Source organism: Scyliorhinus torazame, chromosome 18 (assembly GCF_047496885.1).
Source record: "Scyliorhinus torazame isolate Kashiwa2021f chromosome 18, sScyTor2.1, whole genome shotgun sequence".
NCBI classification, from domain to species: Eukaryota; Metazoa; Chordata; class Chondrichthyes; order Carcharhiniformes; family Scyliorhinidae; genus Scyliorhinus; species Scyliorhinus torazame.
In genome coordinates this window covers 43,628,543-43,647,132 of record NC_092724.1, presented here as the reverse complement: position 1 = coordinate 43,647,132, position 18,590 = coordinate 43,628,543, and the positions used below count along the sequence as shown (strand labels likewise).

At 49.2% G+C, this 18,590-nt stretch overlaps 1 protein-coding gene across 1 annotated transcript in view; it reads right to left on the bottom strand.

The window, feature by feature from the left end:
- The window catches only part of grin3bb (glutamate receptor, ionotropic, N-methyl-D-aspartate 3Bb), a 76,133-nt gene that overhangs the window by 30,903 nt on the left and 26,640 nt on the right, over nucleotides 1–18,590 (bottom strand). Inside the window, exons 2-3 of the mRNA XM_072482679.1 lie at nucleotides 10,491–11,089; nucleotides 6,236–7,283 (exon numbers count right to left, since the gene is read on the bottom strand). Of these exons, the coding sequence (XP_072338780.1) occupies nucleotides 6,236–7,283; nucleotides 10,491–11,089 (1,647 nt within the window). The remainder of the gene's footprint in view (nucleotides 1–6,235; nucleotides 7,284–10,490; nucleotides 11,090–18,590) is intronic.

The following is an 18,590-nucleotide window of genomic DNA, read 5'->3' as shown; positions in this document are numbered from 1 at the left end:
AAGCTCGGTTTTCTTTCTCGTGTGAAACCTAATAGCTTAACTCTCCATAATTCGTAAATTTAGTTACGATACCTGTATCCGGGGAGATTCCTCTCACCCATTTCTAACACTCCTGAAAAGGATCTGAGAAAAGAACTAACTATTTGATGAGTAATTCTTCCCTCATTAACATTTTTCCCCAACACTTTTGCATTCATAGAATACACATCTCAGAACATTCAGCTGTATCTGAGTTTCTGCTGATGCTCATACTCTCCTCCAACTCTAATTGATCTCTTCCTGCCCTACGTATTATACTGATAGTAATCTGAACTTTCCTCTTTTTAAAAAAAATTCATTTTTTGTTCATGGGTTGAGGGCGTCACTGACGAGGACAGCTTTTAAAGTCCATCCCTGATTGTCCTTGAAAAGGAAAGGGTGGGACTTCCGGTGGCGCCCTCGAGGAAGCAGATCGCAGGTCGGATCGCTGCCGCCCGCGATGGGCACACGGACCTTTGCCAACGGACTTTTTCGGGACCTGGCGACCTGAATCGGTGGAGGGGACAATAGGGAAGAGGCTTTCCCCCCCCCGGGGTATGGACAGCTGGACCAGAAGTGGTCGAGTGGAGCGGCAAGGATCGAACCGGGAGCAGCGGGGACCCCAGGCCGGGCAGCGAAGCATGGCGGACGGCAGGGACCAGGGAGCAGAGGCTCACTGGCCAAGGGAGCAACAGATGGAGTTCTTCAGGAATTGCTTCGCTGAACTGAAGAGGGACACGTTGGACCCGATGAGGGTGGTAATGGACCGAATGGTCGAGATACAGGCGGTCCAAGAGAAGGCGCTCAGGGAGGTCGAGGTGAAGCTCTCCAGCCAGGCGGACACGTTAACGGAGCTGGAGCACGAGGTGGAGGAGCTGAACGCCCACTAGAGGATGCAGGAGCAGCTTGAAGAGCTGGGGAACAGAGCCAGGAGGCAGAATTTGAGGATTGTTGGACTCCCCGAGGGCTGCGAGGGATCGGATGTGGGTGTATACGTGATGGGTATGCTCGAGGCACTGTTGGGACCGGAGGCCTTCCATCAACCCCTGGAGTTGGATGGGGCGCATAGAGCCCCTGCAAGTGACGAATGTGATATAAAATAGTTACTTTAAAGATATTAGTTACTGTAATGTAGATATAGGCCGGTCTAATTCATGTTAGTTCACAGACAAAGGATTTCAGAGAAAAGGAGGGGGGGTGGGGTGTTTAGAGTATGAGGAGAAAAGGATGCTGGGTAATAAGAGGCCAGGGGAAGGGATGAGAAGTGAGCCAATTAGGATGTATGGCCAGGTCAGGAGGGGTATAGGATGACCTATGGGAATCGTGTATGTGAAACTTGATGCCATTTGAATGTGTTGGTAGAGATTTCTTTGTTCTTCAGAAACACTCGATTCTGTAGACCTAGGAGACTGCTTGTGTTCTGGGTTTTGTGAAACGAGTCAGACTTGCAAGTCGAATAAAAATAACTAATGCTATGCCTACAAATCCATCTCGAGTTTTAATGAGGCCAGACTGACGGGTAAAGAATTTATTATTTCTCACAAGGAAGCCCAGGACAGGCGACCGCTGGTTGTCCGCTTTCACCAGCTTGCTGACAAGGAACATGTGCTGCGATGGGCAAAGGCGGAGAGGAGCAGCAGATGGGAGAACTGCGAGGTGCGCATTTACCAGGACTTGGGAACGGAGCTGGCCAAGAGGCGTGCAGGATTCATCAAGGTAAAGGCAGCCCTCTACAAAAAGGAGGTGAGGTTTGGAATGTTGTATCCTGCGAAGCTTTGGGTTACGTTTGAGGAACTCCATCACTTCTTCGAGACACCAGAACAGGTTTGGGCTTTCATTAAAGATAAGAAGCTGGACTTGAACTAACGGGCACTTAGTTTTTCAGTGCTGTACAGTGGCGGCGATCAAATTAACCTAATTTGCTCTGACTAGGTGTGGACTTTTATTAAAAGAAGAAGCTGGACTTGAACTAAAGGACTCTTTGTGTGATGGCGGTTTGTTAAATTATCCTGTACTGTAATGTTTTATCCAAGATTGTTTTCAGCCTGGACAGAGAGCGGGACTGGAGGGCGCAACGGGGGGGGGGGGGGGGGGGGGGGCTCGGTGGGGGGGGCAGGGGAGGTCGGGGGTGGGGGGGGCAGCTGAGAAGTAGAGCATTGGAGACTTAAGTGGGCAAGGTGGGGTGACCAGGGATCCCCCCTGGGGGAGAAAGTCGCTTGCAGGCTCTCAGGGAGCAGCGCAGGAAACCGATAGCAGCAGCACCCGAGGGGGAGGGGTTAGAGCCACGTTAATTTAGTTGAACACGTGTGGCATGGGCAAACAGAGCTGACAGGGAAAGTGCCTTATTAACATGTTTATTCTTTCCCACTGTTCGTTTTCACTATATTAAGGCTCTTTGCATAGGGCCTTTTTTCTCTCTGTAAATGTTACAAATATGTTTTAAATGAAAAATTTCAAAAAGAAAAAAAAAGAAGAAAAAAAGAAAAGGAAAACGTGCCTTGTTGAACGGCTGCAGTCCATGTAGTGTAGGTACACCCACAGTGCTGTTCAGAAGAGAGTTCTGGAATTTGGACCCAGCGACAGTAAAGGAACAGCGATATATTTCCAAGCCAGGATGGTGAGTGGCTTGGAGAGAAATTTGCAGGTGGTGGAGTTGCCATGCAGCTACTGCCCTTGTTCATCTAGGGGTGGTAGAGGTTGTGGATTTGGAAGGTGCTGTTGAAGGAGCCTTGCTGAGTTGCTGCAAATACATCTACATATAACGGGTGGAAGTTACCGGCTGTTCACGCCGGCAGGAAATTACGGTCCCATGCTTGCGCACGGGTTTCCCGGCGATGAGGGTGCTGTCAACATGGCGGGTGGGGGGGGGGGGGGGGGTCGGTAAATCCCGCCCAGCATAATTTCCTATTGTAACTCATTCTGTCCCATTTCATCAACAGTCTGGAAGGCCTCAGTTTTCTCCATCTTTCCTTTCTCCTACAACCTACAGGCTTTTAAAATCCAAGCTAGGCATCAATTCATCTCTGATTTAGCTTGTCCCCTCTCTGTTTAACCATGGGGTCCTGCACTGTGAACCTTGGACCCTCACCTAGGATTCTTAATAAAAGAGTACAGGATATGGCCATAGTGCAGGGCGTGTGAAAAAAAGCAGAGTAGGTGAGGGAACCTTCAAAATGTGAAGCTTATTTAACCCAACCAGCCCATCCTTTTTTGCTTTATCTCATGCCCACCCATCACCCTACCCCCCGTCTCCAGAATCTCTCTCAATCACTTCCCTCTCCAGAAATACATTGTCTTCTGACACATTTTAAATGCATCAACTTCAATCCCTCTCCAGGTAACGTGATTATTCACTGGGGGGAAAGATTGCCTTTCTGCTCATTGGGTATGTAACCTGTAGCACATGGCGCTGTTTACAGCTGGGGCAGTGAACTGCCAGAGCTGTAAAATAAAATGGATGTTTTTCAGATACCCAGGACCTTGGATCTTAACGAAGGGGTCAGTGAGCGATCAACATTGCCTCAGTGAAAGGCGATGTTGGAATGGGACTCAAAGCAGACATTGGACCCCCTTATCTACGTGTGTAAATGCCGGCTTCAGGCATGGGTAAAGGATGCCTTTTATTTGTCCTTACCCAATTTAAAAGCCCTTAGAACTTGGGAGTTTGTGTGTGCTTCCTGCTCACCATTTTGTGGCCTTAGGAATTCCATCCGGCTCTTGAAAACAGGTGCTACACACATTGTGACTAATTCTTTGAAATAAAATATTGATGCTTTGACCATGGGGACCGTGGGAAGGTGGGAGGTTGACCAGAACCCCCTCTGGTGGCCAACAACCACATTACGCATTCCTGCATTAATTCTTCATTGAACTGACAGGCAAAGCAGTTCAAGCTAAAGAGGCCACTTCAGAGTTTAAAAAGTCTGACCAGGGTGAATAATTTGAAGAGAGGGTTACCTGAGATCATCGTGCCAATAGTGATCTACAGGTTTCCCACAGCTGGATGGGGTAGTCCAGGCACTGGACCCCCCCATCCCAGGGTAGGGTCAGGAGTCCACCCCTTGCCCATAGCCTGAGACCACCCAAACCCCAGGACCTTTGGGGGACTCTCACTCTGCAATCTGGTAATGACAGAAGGGCACGAGAACAATGAGAGCACCTCCTTAACCCCCCTTGGGATCCATTGAGTGAGCCCAGGGTGTCAGTGCCATGGTGCCAGGGGCAAAGCACCATTGGCAATTCCAGGGGGTGGGGACTGAAGGGAGTGGCCTGAAGGGATGGAGCCTGTAGGGGTGTGGCTGAAGGGGTGGGCGGAGGGGAGGGGGGGGGGTCGAGGGAGCCGGGTTTGGGGGCTGATCCCTTATTCCCATGGTTGGGTGGGTAGGAAGCCCCTCTTTGCTGAGGGTTTGGGGGTGCTCCCCTTGTCAGCAGAGAGGGGGGGGGTCAATATTTATGTTGTGGGGGGAGATGGAAGGAGCAGCCGCTGGACGCTGGGATCAAGGCGCCATTCCAAATGGAAAGGAAGAGAAACCAGCGTGCTTGCCGCCATGCACAGCCACACATAAGTTTGCATGGCAGGGGTGATGTTGCTAATGCCAGCGAGGACCAGTCCTGATTCTTCGCTGGCGGGAGCACTTAAACTCCTGAACGGAAAATCTCACCCATTGTTTTTGTCAAAAGTCGGTGCGGGGGTGGGGGGAGCAGTTGTGGTAAACCTGCAATTTTAAGTACAGGCCAAGTTTCCTTGATCCAAAACACTCGAGGCTGATTGTGTTTCAGATTTCAGATCATTTCGATTTTCTGATACTGCATTACAATGGCCCAAGCATAGGCTAGCTACAGTCTACAGTAAATCAAATGGTTAAAAAAGTAAGATGCACCACTGAATAATAAGCACAGGATACTTGCAATGTGTTCAAACCCACGGCACCATCTGCGATTCTGCTTGTAGGTCGGGGTTTGCAAGGTAAACACAACAGATGAACAACTAGACTTCGCACACTAATGGTCGGGTTCGGTGGGTGATGTTCGTGCCGGCTTGGGTCATAGACCTCCTGTGTTAAATATCAGTGAGGTTTTCAAGAAGTGCGGTTTTTGGATGTGCTTGGTTTTTCGATGTAAGGAGAAAGAATACTCGACCTGTAATTATATCAGTGCTCTAACCCTCTGGGATGATAAAATAGATTAATTCTACAATACATAGCCATGATGCAAATCAGGGCTCAGTTCACACTCTGCATTTGCAAATATTAAAAGATTGTGTTATTTCTGACATGGACATTTCAGTAAACCACTTTCTAAACTGAATAAGAATTGACTTGTGAATCCCAGAGAAATTGGAAATAGTGAGCTACCATGACATGAATAGATAAGGTGTGGATGGGTGTTGTACCAACACAAACTCAACAGGATGATCCCAGCCCCATCCCTAGTCTGTACTGAGCTGAGCTGGGAGTAAAGAGAGCTATACGTAGCTTCAGTGGCCCTGGGCAAGGAAGGGGAATTAATTCAGGGTTTCCTGCTTCTGTTGGCTATTCTCAACCTAATCATTTGACCAAGGGCATTGGGCACAGCATTACACCCAATCTAGATCCTATTTCACTCAATGTTCTCACAGGCACATCGGATTGTGATCTGGAATAGGAGCACAGATATATCTATTTTTCTCCTCCCTAGTCTACAACATTGAGGCCAGCACTCCAACAGTCACAGAGTCCAATTTCAGCTATCTCAGCATTCAGCAAGGAGTTCCTTTGGACACTTTCAAAGTTTTGAAAAAAATTTAGAGTACCCAATTTTTTTTTTCCCAATTAAGGGGCAATTTAGCATGGCCAATCCACCTACCTTGCACATCTTTGGGTTGTGGGGGTGAGACCCAGGCAGACACGGGGAGAATGTGCAAACTCCACACGGACAGTGACCCAGAGCCGGGATCGAACCCAGGTCCTCGGCGCCGTGAGGCAGCAGTGCTAGCCACTGCACCACCGAGCCGCTCCGGACACTTTCAAAGTTGACTTAAAATAAAAAGTTAAACAATCAAAACTCCCTCTTGTTTTCTGGCCTGGGCAATGGGAGACAGGAACTTCACCTATTCACACAATCATTTTCATTTATCAAATTATGTTTGACATCCTCTTTAAAACACCTCTAGAATTACATTGTTAAACGTGTTTCCATTTTCCTTTCAAATAAAATGTTCTGAAACCTTTGTTTTTACCTTGGCGTCGTGAATCCCAGAAAGTTCCTCAAAGGTTTTCTCTCCAACCATAACAGCTGCCAGATTAGCTGTATAACTGGATAAGACAAGGAGGCAAAATATTGCCCAGAGATTCATTAAGAAACGCCCAGTCCAACATTTTGGTATCTTACTCGAAACCGTTCGTCCAAAGAGGATTGCGTAACACAAGTTAAGAGCTGAGGAATAAGAGAACACTTTGATTCTATTTCTTCCATTGGGGGTCATTCCAAAAGGACTGTTCCACTCGTAAAGAGTCAGAAACAAGGCCGTGATGTGGAGAGCCACAAAAATCCCAACCCACATTGACCAGTGTAGTGGCCACATAAAAGCACCAATTGGAGCTGCTGTGTCCTTTGACCTCACGAGGATGGCTAAACTGGTGGAGTAGAAGGGGCTGGTGAAATCTATCACCTTGCTGCGTGCTGAATTGATGCTAAAGGATGTGACGGCCATGTGGGCAGCGCCGCTGAGGAGATCACCCACCAATCCTGTCCATGAACCGTTCTTCCAGGTGCCATACTTCCCATCTCCAACAATGTACAAGTCAAAGTCAAAAGCAAGGTCGGCTGACAGCTTCTCCAGGAGGTCCATGCAGTAACCATAGCAGCATTTCTTGTACTCTGTTGGCACTGATCCATTTTCATTGTTGAGCTCCTCAAACAGCCGTGCCAGCACAGCGGGGTCTTTAGTGTGAGGGTCCAAGCACAAGAGACCTGCTGGACAGCTACCATCACGGTCAATCTCCCTGGTGAAAACAAAGGGCAACTCCACCAATGTGACGACCCGCAGCCTGGAGTGAGATGAGCCGCTGTCCTCGTTCATTTCATTCTGCATTCTGCTGGGCCAGATGCCGTGCTCAATCTCAATTTTCTGTCGGTTCCATTTGCCAACTGTCACCCAGGTGGGTTTTCCCAATGGGTCCTGCCTCAGGTTCCAGATATGGTAACGGTGATCACTGCGAATGTGTGATGTCCCCTGTACATGGATGTAACCCGTCTCTCCGTCAAACGACGTGTTGGCCAAAAACCTGGAGGGAATAAAAGTGGGAAGAAAAACTAGCTCAATGGCAACAACAACATGCATTTATATAGCATCTTTAATGTAGTAAAATGTCCCAAGGCCATGTCATCACACGCAATCCTAAGTACAAAAGGAGGTATTAGGACAGATGACCAAAACTTTGGTCAAATTGGCTGGTTTTAGAGGGCGTCTTCAGGGAGGAATTCTAATGCTTAAGCATTAGAAACAGCTAAAGAAACAGCTGCCATGGGCAGAGTGAGGCTAAGGAAATTGTGGAGCACATAAAGCTAGAATTGGAGAAACGCAGCACGGTGATGCAGTGGTTAGCACTGCTGCTCACGGCGCCGAGAACCCGGGTTCGTTCCCCGCCCTGTGTAACTGTCCGTGTGGAGTTTGCACAATCTCTCCATGTCTCCATGGGTCTCATCCCCACAACCCAAAATGATGTGCAGGGTAGGTGGATTGGCCATGCTAAATTGCCCCTTAATTGGAAAAAAAAAAGAATTGGGTACTCTAGAATTTTTTTAAAGAATTCGAGAAATGCAACATTTTTTGAGGTTTGTGGAGCCGCAAGTGGTTACAGAGATAGGGTGGGTCAAAGCCGTGATGGATTTGAACGCAAGGGCAAGAATTTTTAATTTTGAGGCATTGCTGAATTTAGGTCAGCGAGCACAGGAGTGATGGGAAATGGGACTTTCTACGATTCAGGATACAGTCAAGTCTTTGGAGGAGATGCAGTTTATGGAGAGTAGCAGAGGAAAGGCTGGCCAAGGACATTGGAATAGTTGAGTGTGGGGGTAACAAAAGCATGGATCAGGTGATGGGCTAAGGCAGGGTTGGAGATGAATTCCTGGATTTTGATAAGGGAAAAGCAATATATGTCCATATCAGGATGCTTTGGAGGAGAACTAGAAGGTGACAGAGTTCCAATGCACCAAATGCCCTTGTCCTTTAAATAATGGAACTCTGGTGTGGAATGTGCTCCTCCATCTCCTGTCTCCGCTGCTGAATTCTCTACACCTGCTATCAGTGGCAGGGTAAGAAAATCTGTGTGGAGGACTCTGACAGCCATTGGGAAAGAAGGATGTCTTAGATTATGCTGTTCCATGCCCTGGTCGAGTTTGGCAAGCGGGGCTGAGCGAATGGAGGGCAGTCAGGAAAGCTGAGCTTCTTTGCACTTCACCATCCAGAGGACCCAAAGGGGTAATGGGGTAAGGTCGGCTGCTAAGTGCCACTGAGATGAACAGCCTGTGGACACCTGGTAAACATGGGCAGCTGAAGCTGGTTTCAAGCAGGGTTCATAATAACTGCGTGTGTCAACTCACTTTAGTCAGGTTACTGTCCCGAATACACTCACGACCAGCATTGACTGCGTCAAGAAAAATAAATCTCTTAAACAGAAAGCTGGAAATGACTTAAACATAATGAAAGTTTGGGGTGCAACCATTTCATTTTTATAAAGCTTACTGATTGCTATCAAACCCAGAGAGCCTGGGTTCAACTTATAGCTGTTATTCTCTTGGCGGCTCCACACCCCATCGTACTCAACCAATCTCCTGGCTCTCACTGCTTAGCCTAACGACTATCAATGGCCAAAATAAATGCAAAATGCAAAAACAACAGTTCTGCAGAGGGATCATTTAGATCCAAAACATTAACTCTATTTCTCTTCACAGCCTCCTAGCAGGAGGCAGAGGGTGATGGGTGGTTTCTGTGACTGGAACACTGTGTCCACTGGTGTACCGCAGGGACCGGTGCTGGGTTCCTTGCTGTTTGTAGTGTACATTTATGATCTAGATGTGAATGTGGGGGAGTATGATCAGTAAGTTCGCAGATGACACAAACACGGGTGGTGTGGTAAATAGCGAGGAGAAAAGCCTTAGAATACAGGATGATATAGACAGGCTGGTCAAATGGGCAGGACAGTAGCAAATGGAATTTAACCCTGAAATGTTTAAGGTGATGCAGTTTGGGAGGACTAACAAGGTAAGTGGATGCATAATGAATGGTAGGACACTAGGAAGGACAGAGGATCAGAGGGACCTTTGGTGCATGTCTTAAGATCCCTGAAGGCAGCAGGACAGGTAGATAAAGTGGTTAAGAAGGGATATCTTTAATAAAGAAATTAGGGGTTGGGTTATAGATTTAAACCATGTCAGCACTTAATAATAATAAAAAATAATAATCTTTATTGTTGTCACAAGTAGCCTAACATTAACACTGCAATGAGTTACTGTGAAAAGCCCCTAGTCGCCACATTCCGGCACCTGTTCGGGTACACAGAGGGAGAATTCAGAATGTCCAAATTACCTAATAGCATGTCTTTCAGGACTTGTGGCAGGAAACCGGAGAAAACCCACGCAGACATGGGGAGAACATGCAAACTCCGCACAGACAGTGACCCAAGCCGGGATTCGAACCTATGACCCTGGCTCTGTGAAGCCATAGTGCTAACCACTATACTACCGTGCTACCGTATATGGAATACTTGCCTTTATTAGCCAAGGCGTTGAATATAAGAGCAAGGAGGTTACGATGGAGCTGTATAAAATGCTGATTAGGCCTCAGCTAGAGTACTGTGTGTAGTTCCGGTCGCCACACTATAGGAATGATGTGACTACGCTAGAAAGGGTGCAGAGGAAATTCACCAAGATGTTACCTGGGCTGGAGCGTTTCAGCTATGAAGAGTGGATGGTTAGGCTGGGGTTGTTTTCCTCAGAGCAGAGAAGGCTGAGGGGGGTCCTCATTGAGGTGTACAAAAATAGGATGCACATAGATAGGGTATATAAGAATAAACATTTTCCTTAAGAGAAGGGTAAATTGCCAGGGAGGTGCATAGATTTAATGTAGGCAGAAGGAGACTTAGAGGGGGTTTGAGGAAAAGGTTTTCTCCCAGAGGGTGGTGGGAATCTGGAACTCACTGACTGAAAGGGTGCTACAGGCGGGAATCCTCACAACGTTTAAGAAGCATTTAGACAAGCACTTGAAACGCCATAGCGTTACCAAGTGCTGGAAAATGGGATTAGAAAAGATTGGTGTTAGGTAGCGGACACAGAGACGATGGGCCGAAGGGCCTCTTTCTGTGCTGGCCACTTGGGTGATTTACTTGAGGGGCACCCGCAGCTATGGAATAAAAACTCTAACCACAGTTGAGGGCTGGAGGAAACAGGGGAAAGAGAAAATCGAATTCATCAAAATATGCTAAAAATCTTACCTTGATAGATATTGGCCTGAAGATAACGCTCCTTCTTTCTGTTTGTCATTACAATTCACCATGCTTTGGATGAGCGTTATGTCTGGTCGAATAAACACGGCTGTTGATATTGCTCTGGCTATCAGCTCCACCGCATCCCTCACGTAATTTCCCAGAACCGGTTTGTTCACTTCACCGTAAGCAAGGAGACCCAGAGGCAAGCCTGTGGTCTGCAGATCCTCAACGTTGAGTGGATGACCAATAACCCAATGAAAATCGGGGGAAGTCAAACCCAACCCAGCTGCTGTTTCAAAGACGAAGCCAGAGCATTTGGCATTGCCGCTAAACATCAACACTGAAGTAGATGAGTCCTTTAAATCATTCAATTTCTCGTGTAAAAAGCGAATGATGCCCGCATCATCCATGTCTGTTAAGTTGAGTAAAACCCGCAGTTCAAAGTTAGAGTTGTTGCTCAAGTAACTGAGGAACCTAGAGATATCCCAGCTGTGGCACAGAATCACACTGACATCATACCAGGAGTTGGTTTTAAGGACACTGATGAGTAAGTCCATCAAGGAGGTCACTGAGCTCTCCATGCTCATCTGCAGATGCAAAGGATTCTGAAAAGTAAATTAGTTTTGGAGTTAGGAGCTGGAGTTTGAAAATGAGGTTATCTAAAACATCCAGGGTGATAACGGACTTTGAGCTTTTGTCTCTAGGATTAAAACTGGCTTGGCACCCAACAGGTTCAACGCCAACCCAAAATGCACACAAGCACTATTCAGCTCAGCCAGCAAACTCACTGGGCCACCATCCAACTCACCCAGTGCCCGAACTGAATTCCTGTAACCTCTCTGGGTTACACCATTCCACACCTACATTTTTCTAAACCCTTGGCCATCCTGCATCCTACAGTTCTACAGATTGACGTGATCAGCGTGTGTTCCTGCAGGAAGTGAGTGCTCAGTATTTATTCGATCGATGGAGGTTATCAATAGTTTGGATAGGAGCTCTGTGTGTTGGCACTCATGAAGATATTCAAAATGTTTACAATTTGAGGAACTATTTCATTTTACAAGCAATATTTTAGACTTATTTTTCACATATTTCTTGTTCAACCATTCTGATTTTGAAGCAACTTAGTCTCATCCCAACACCATAGGCATTGTTGTACCATCAATTCACTGCAAGACGATGAGAACGAGTGAACAAAGGCTTTATTAACCGAGAACTTGCCTGCCTGTGAGTTCAGTAACAATGAGTGCCGCCCACAGGTGGTCAGGTCTATATACAGCCCCAGGGGGGGCGGAGCCAGAGGCGGAGCCCACCGGGGCTCCTGTACAATACATGGTGGTAGATCGTATTACTATTTCCTGGTCATAGGTCACAGTACTAAACAGACAGTTTACACTATGGTGAAAACATTCACCACATTCACCCCCTGTTAAAAAAAATGAAGTCCGGCGGGGCTGAGGTGGGGTCATCATATATTCAGTCTGTCTGGAGGCCGGATTGTTCTTTTGGACCTCCTCAGCTCTGGCGGTGCGGCGAGTGCGGGCGTTGCAGTTGATGACTCCGAGAGCGTGTTGTCTGGAGCTTCAGTCCGGCGTGTCAGCATCGGTTGAGGGGAGGGGGTAGGCAGGGGGGTGGTGGATGGCGGCAGTGTAGGTGCGGGACAGTACAGGAGCCCCAGGGGGGTGCAAGGAGCGTGGCGGGGGGGGGGGGGGGCGTTGGCCGGGGAACCAGCGGGCGCCAGGTCCCGTAGGGAGACCATATCTTGCCGTCCGTCTTGGTGCGCGACGTAGGCGTATCGGGGATTGGCGTGCGGCAGCTGGACTCTCTCGACCTGGGGGTCGGTCTTATGGCTCCTCGCATGCTTCCGGAGAAGGACGGGCCTTGGAGCTGTCAGCCAGGATGGAAGCAAGACCCCAGAGATGGACTTCCTAGGGAAGACAAACACACGGTCGTGAGGGGTCTCATTCGTGGCTGTGCAGAGGAGCGACCTAATGGAGTGGAGCGCGTTGGGGAGGACCTCCTGTCAGCGGGGAATCGGGAGACCTCTAGACCGGAGGGCAAGAAGAACGGCCTTCCACACCATTGCGTTCTCCCTCTCCCCCTGCCCGTTTCCCTGCGGGTTGTAGCTCGTAGTCCTGCTCGAGGCGATGCCCTTACTGAGCAGATACTGACGCAGCTCATTGCTCATAAACGATGTGCCCCGGTCACTGTAGATGTATGCAGGGAAACCGAACAGGGTGAAGATGCTGTCCAGTGCCTTTATAACAGTGGCCGAGGTCATGTCGGGGCAGGGGCAGCGAAGGGGAAGCGGGAGTACTTGTCAATAACGGTCAGGAAGTATATATTACAGTTGGTGGACGGGAGGGGCCCATTGAAGTCAATACTGAGGCACTCAAAGGGCCGATAGAAGTGCGGTTTGCACTCTGCGCAGACTTGGCAGTCCCTGGTCATGGCCCTGACCTCCTCGGTGGAGTAGGGCAGGTTGCGGATCTTAATAAAGTGGTAAGCCGCGTGACCCCCGGGTGACAGAGGTCGTCGTGGATAGCCCGAAGTCGGTCATCTTGCGCGCTGGCGCATGTGCCGTGGGACAGGGCATCTGAGCGCTCGTTGAGCTCCCCAGGACGATACTTGATATCGTAATTGTAGGTGGAGAGTTCAATCCTCCACCTCAAGATTTTGTCATTTTAAATTTTGCCTCGTTGTGCGTTGTCAAACATAAAGGCTACCGACCGTTGGTCGGTGACGAGGGTGAACCTCCTACCGGCTAGGTAGTGCCTCCAATGCCGCACAGCTTCCACGATGGATTGACAGAGGAGTGCCAGATCTCGGAGGCATTGAGGGATCGGGAAAAGGCTACTGGCCTGCCCATCTGGTTGAGGGTGGCGGCGAGGGCGACGTCTGACGCATCGCTCTCTGCCTGGAAGGGGACGGACTCGTACACTGCATGCATTCTGGCCTTAGTGATATCGGCCTTGATGCGGCTGAAGGCCAAGCTGGCCTCAGCCGTCAGGGGGAATATCGTAGCTTTAATAAGTGGGTGGGCTTTGTCTGCATAGTTGGGCACCCACTAGGCATAGTAGGAGAATAGCCCCAGGCATCGTTTGAGGGCCTTGAGGCTGTGGGGAAGAGGAAGTTCCGTGAGGGGGCGCAAGCGGTCGGGGTCGGGCCCTAGGACTCCGTTTTCCACGACATAGCCGAGGATGGCTAGCCGGGTTGTGCGGATAAACGCACTTCTTGTTATATGTGAGATTGAGGGATTTGGCGATTTGGAGGAACCTCTCTCTGAAGGTTGGCGTCATGGTCTTGCTGATCATGGCCGCAGATGGTAACATTGTCCAAGTACGGGTATGTAGCCCGCAGCCTGTACTGGTCCACCATTCGGTCCATCGTTCTCTGGAAGACCGAACCCCCATTAGTGACGCCGAAAGGGACCCCGAGGAAGTGGAAGAGTCGGCCGGCTGCTTCAAAAGGCGTGTAGTGGCGATCTTCTGGGCGGATCGGGAGCTGGTGGTAGGCTGACTTCAGGTCTACTGTGGAGAAAACCCGGTATTGCGCGATTTGGTTGACCATCTCCGCAATGCGGGAGAGGGGGTATGCTTCCAGTTGCCTGCACCGGTTTATGGTTTGGCTGTAGTCCACAACCATCCGATTCTTTTCCCCGGTCCTGACAACTATTACTTGTGCCCTCCAGGGGCTGTTGCTGGCCTCGATGACCGCCTCCCTCAAGAGTCGCTGAACCTCTGACTTGATAAAAGTCATGTCTTGTGCACTGTCCCGTCTGCTCCTGGTGGCGACGGGTTTACAGTCGGGGGTGAGGTTCGCGACGAACAGGGGGGGGGGGGGGGGAGGAGGTGACCTTAAGGGTCGCAAGGCTACATACCGTGAGGGGGTGTAAGGGTCCCCGAACTTTAGGGTCAGACTTCGGTGACTGCATTGGAAGTCTAGTCCAAGCAGTAGGGGGGCGCAGAGGTGAGGGAGGATATGCAGTTTAAATTGGATGTACTCTGAGCCCTGTATTGCGAGGTTCGCGACACAATACCCCCAGATCTGTACCGAATGGGATCTGGAGGCAAGGGAGATTGTCTGGGACGTGGGGTAGATGTGGAGGGAGCAGCGCCTTACCGTGTCAGGATGGACGGAGCTCTCTGTGCTCCCGGAGTCGAAAAGACAGGGGGTCTCGTGCCCGTTGACCCGGATGACCATCATTGAATTTTTCAGGTGCTTTGGCTGCGACTGGTCGAGGGTGACTGCGCCGAGCTGCGGGTAGTCTGCGTGGTCAGAGGTATCGGAGTCACAAGGTGGCGGCCCCCACGAGTCGCACGTGTCGGGCTGAGTTGAATATGGCGACCAAGATGGCCGCCCCCACGAGTCGCACGTGTCGGGCTGCGTGAAAGATGGCACCTCCCACGAGTTGCACGAGGCGGATGACGCGTCTGAAGGGGGCGTTCCCGGCCGACAAGCAGCATCATTGCGGGGTCTGTGGGCCTGTGAGTCCGTGGATCGGGCCTGGTACGCTTGAGACTTCGGGGCTTTATGTCGGGCCAGGCAGACTCTGGCAAAATGTCCCTTTTTGCCGCAGTCGCTGCATGTTGCGGTGCGGGCTGAACAATGCTGCCTGGGGTGTTGGCCCTGACCGCAGAAGTAGCACAGCGGACCCCCGGTCTGGATGGGCAGCCGCGCGGCACAAGCCTGTGATGTAGTCGGACCTGGTGAGGGCCGCGTCGGTGGGTGCCCACGTGGGGTTCCCTGGGTCTGCGGGGAACGCGCTGAGGCTCTGGTAGGTCACCCCTAATGAGGTGGCTAGTTTTACCGTGTCCTGCAGGTCCGAGGCCCCATTTTCCAGCAGCCGCTGCCTGACGTAGTTAGACCGGACTCCAGCCACATAGGCGTCCCGGATCTGCAGCTTCATGTGCTCCTCGGCCTTCACATCCTGGTAGTTGCAGTATCTGGCGAGTAGGGTCAGGTTCTCCAGGTACTCGTCCAGCAATTCCCTGGCGCGTTGACGGCGAGTAGTGAGAAGGTGCCGTGTGAACACCTCGTTCACGGGCTTCACAAAACGCTCCTTCAGCATCGCGACAGCCGCATCGTATGTGTCGGCTTTCTCAATCATCACGGAGATTCGATGGCTTACCTGGGTGTGGAGGAGGCGCAGCTTGAGGGCGTCAGAGGGAGGCGTTTCAGAGGAGTCAAGGTAGGCCTCGAAACAGCAGTGCCAGTGGGAGAAGATCTCCTTAGCTTCTGTCGCTCGTGTGTCGAGGTCGAGTTTATCAGTCTTTAGTGCGGCTTCCATAGTGATGTCTTTGTTTAATAAATTGTTGTATCAACTCACTGCAAGACGATGAGAACGAGTGAACAAAGGCTTTATTAACCGCGAACCTGCCTGCCTGTGAGTTCAGTAACAATGAGTGCCGCCCACAGGTGGCCAGGTCTATATACAGCCCCGGGGGAGGGGGGGCGGAGCCAGAGGCGGAGCCCACCGGGGCTCCTGTACAATACATGGTGGTAGATCGTATTGCTATTTCCTGGTCATAGGCCACAGTACTAAACAGACAGTTTATACTATGGTGAATACATTCACCACAGGCATCAGACTAGAAATTTGAATGCAAGTTACCTAACTCAAGAAACAAATGCACCAATTCCACAGGCTCCTGACCACCTTAGCAACCTCCACCTTACCTGCCTCCACAGATGGCTATCCTGCCAATGATCAATGCTTCATGAAAGGCCTATTTGAAGGCCCAACGATGGTTTCTCTGCAGCTAGAAGAATCATTGCCTTTGGGAGAAGAGGAGAAAATGGAGAGAATTGAAAATATCTACACTAGAACTCTAAGAACGGAAATCTTGGTTTTATCCGCCTACCAATGCATTTAAAACTGCTTGGGAAGAAATGAATGATTTGTGATTCATTTTCCCCCTCCACCCAATCCTAATTAACCAAGTTTACAGAAACTGAGATTAATTATTGCAAACATATTAATCCATGCTTACTGTATTCAGTACGGATTTATTCCTTGTTTGTTGTACAATGTCTTACAATAAGAAATAATCCCTGCTCTGAAGGAGTCTGAACAAGAATCTTATCAAAGCATTAATTTTGGTTGATGCTTGGGGATATGGGATGTGGTTTATGGATTGTTTTGAAGCTTGATGTCAAGACATGAAGCATTGCACCCAGCTAGAGCTGTAAACCTGACTGGTAGAAGTATTTGCTAACCTGTCTTATTGCACTGGTATTAACGGGGTTATAGTTCAGCACCATAGAGACAGTGGACTGATGACCAATTTTCTTCCTTCCTCTCCTGAAGATGGTGAATGGGAAAGGGAAAGGAGTAAGACTAGGTTCCTGGACAAACGGAAGAAAATTGGAGGAATTTAAAATGCGCTGCCGGTGATGTTGTTTAACTGCTGCAACATCAGCAGGGCGAACCACGGAACATGGGAGGATAGAAATCTGGAAAGTCAGCAAATGAGAGAAATGGGCAATCAATTTGTTTTTATGTGTGATTGATATGGTTTAGGGTGGCATAGTGGTTGCACTGCTGCCTTACAGCGCCAGAGTCCCAGATTCGATTCCGACCTCGGGTGACTGTGTGTGGTGTCTGCGTGAGTTTTGTCCGGGCGCTCCGGTTTCTTCCCGCAATCCAAAGATGCGCAGTTTAGGTGGATTGGCTGTGTTAAATTACCCCTACTGGGTCTAGTTGGGGTGCTCTTTCAGAGGGTTGGTGCAGACTAGATGGGCCGAATGGCCTCCTTCTGCACTATAGGGATTCTGTAATTCTACGATTCTATATAATTGGCATGGTTGAGGGAGGAATATTTTCCAGGACACATGCTCTTCTTCAAATCGGGCCATGAGCTCTGTAAGGCCCACCTAAAGAATGGTCTTGGATTAAGTTGGTATTGCATTAAGAACAGAAGGCAGACCAGTCACATGTAATTCCCAGTGTTCTCCAGATTTCTCCCCCCAAAGTTCCAGCAAATCAGCAAAGATTCATGGCTGGACGTTTGTCACCAAGGTGGATCTGCCACATAGACCGTTTTCCAACTCAGCAGACCTGCCTCACTTTAAAAGGTCCAGTTAGATCCAACATTCCTTCCAAGGCAGGGGCGGAGCAGACTCAGGCCTCCAGCCCCAGAAGCAGATTATGGACGGACAGGGGAGGGTGCAGGCAAGTGCCAAGGTGGGCTGGTTAGAAGGCCCACTTTGGTTTTCTGGGACTGTGACCCACTTGTTTTAGAAGCTTTTATGCCCTTTAGCCCTCACCACCCACATCCTTTCCCTCCAATACATCCCCATGGCCCCTGCATGCTACTCCATGCCCCCATCCACTCCCATGGCCCCACTTACTCTGATGCCACTTCCATAGTCTCTCACCCAGTATCCACCATGGGCAGACCTTGGGAGCCATGTGGAAATGAAAGAAATTAAACTTCTAAAATGTAATACAGCTCTGACTCAAATGAACCTGACAGTGAAAATATCCCATTCACAAAACCCATGCAAGGCTTTTATATTTCATGTGCTCAATCTCTTAGAAAAAAACCAAATAGATTTCTATTCAGTAGCCATATCAAAAGCAGCTAGTCTTTTAAGAGACTCTTTAAAATGTCAATCGAACTGTAATTTCAGAACTCCTGCTGAGATCATTGTAGCTTCTGAAACTCAGCCAAGCATTCACAATGAAATAATAATGATCCTTGAGAAATGTCAACCAAGACTTCTACTGAAACTGCCAAGATGATAACTTTTTCTCCAACCTACTCCAGATGGACCATTAATCAATGCAGCCCATTAGCAGATGTTTTTTTTAAACTGTCAATGACATATTTAAATAACCTCAGGTCATGACACTAAAACAAACCTTATCCACCCTTTAAGAGTGATTATGTCAACCGCATCAATTTGTGACATCTATACTGCCAGTTAAAGCCTTAAGAACAACCAAAATGGAATCTATTTGAACTCAGCACTAAGTTCAAATGGCCCTGAAGAGTTTTGGTTTTCCACCTGTGTGAATCATGCTCTGCCCTCCCTCCTCCTGCTGGCAAAAATTGGATTTGTTGGAAATAGGGGTGGGACATTCGCATTCAAGCCAAACCC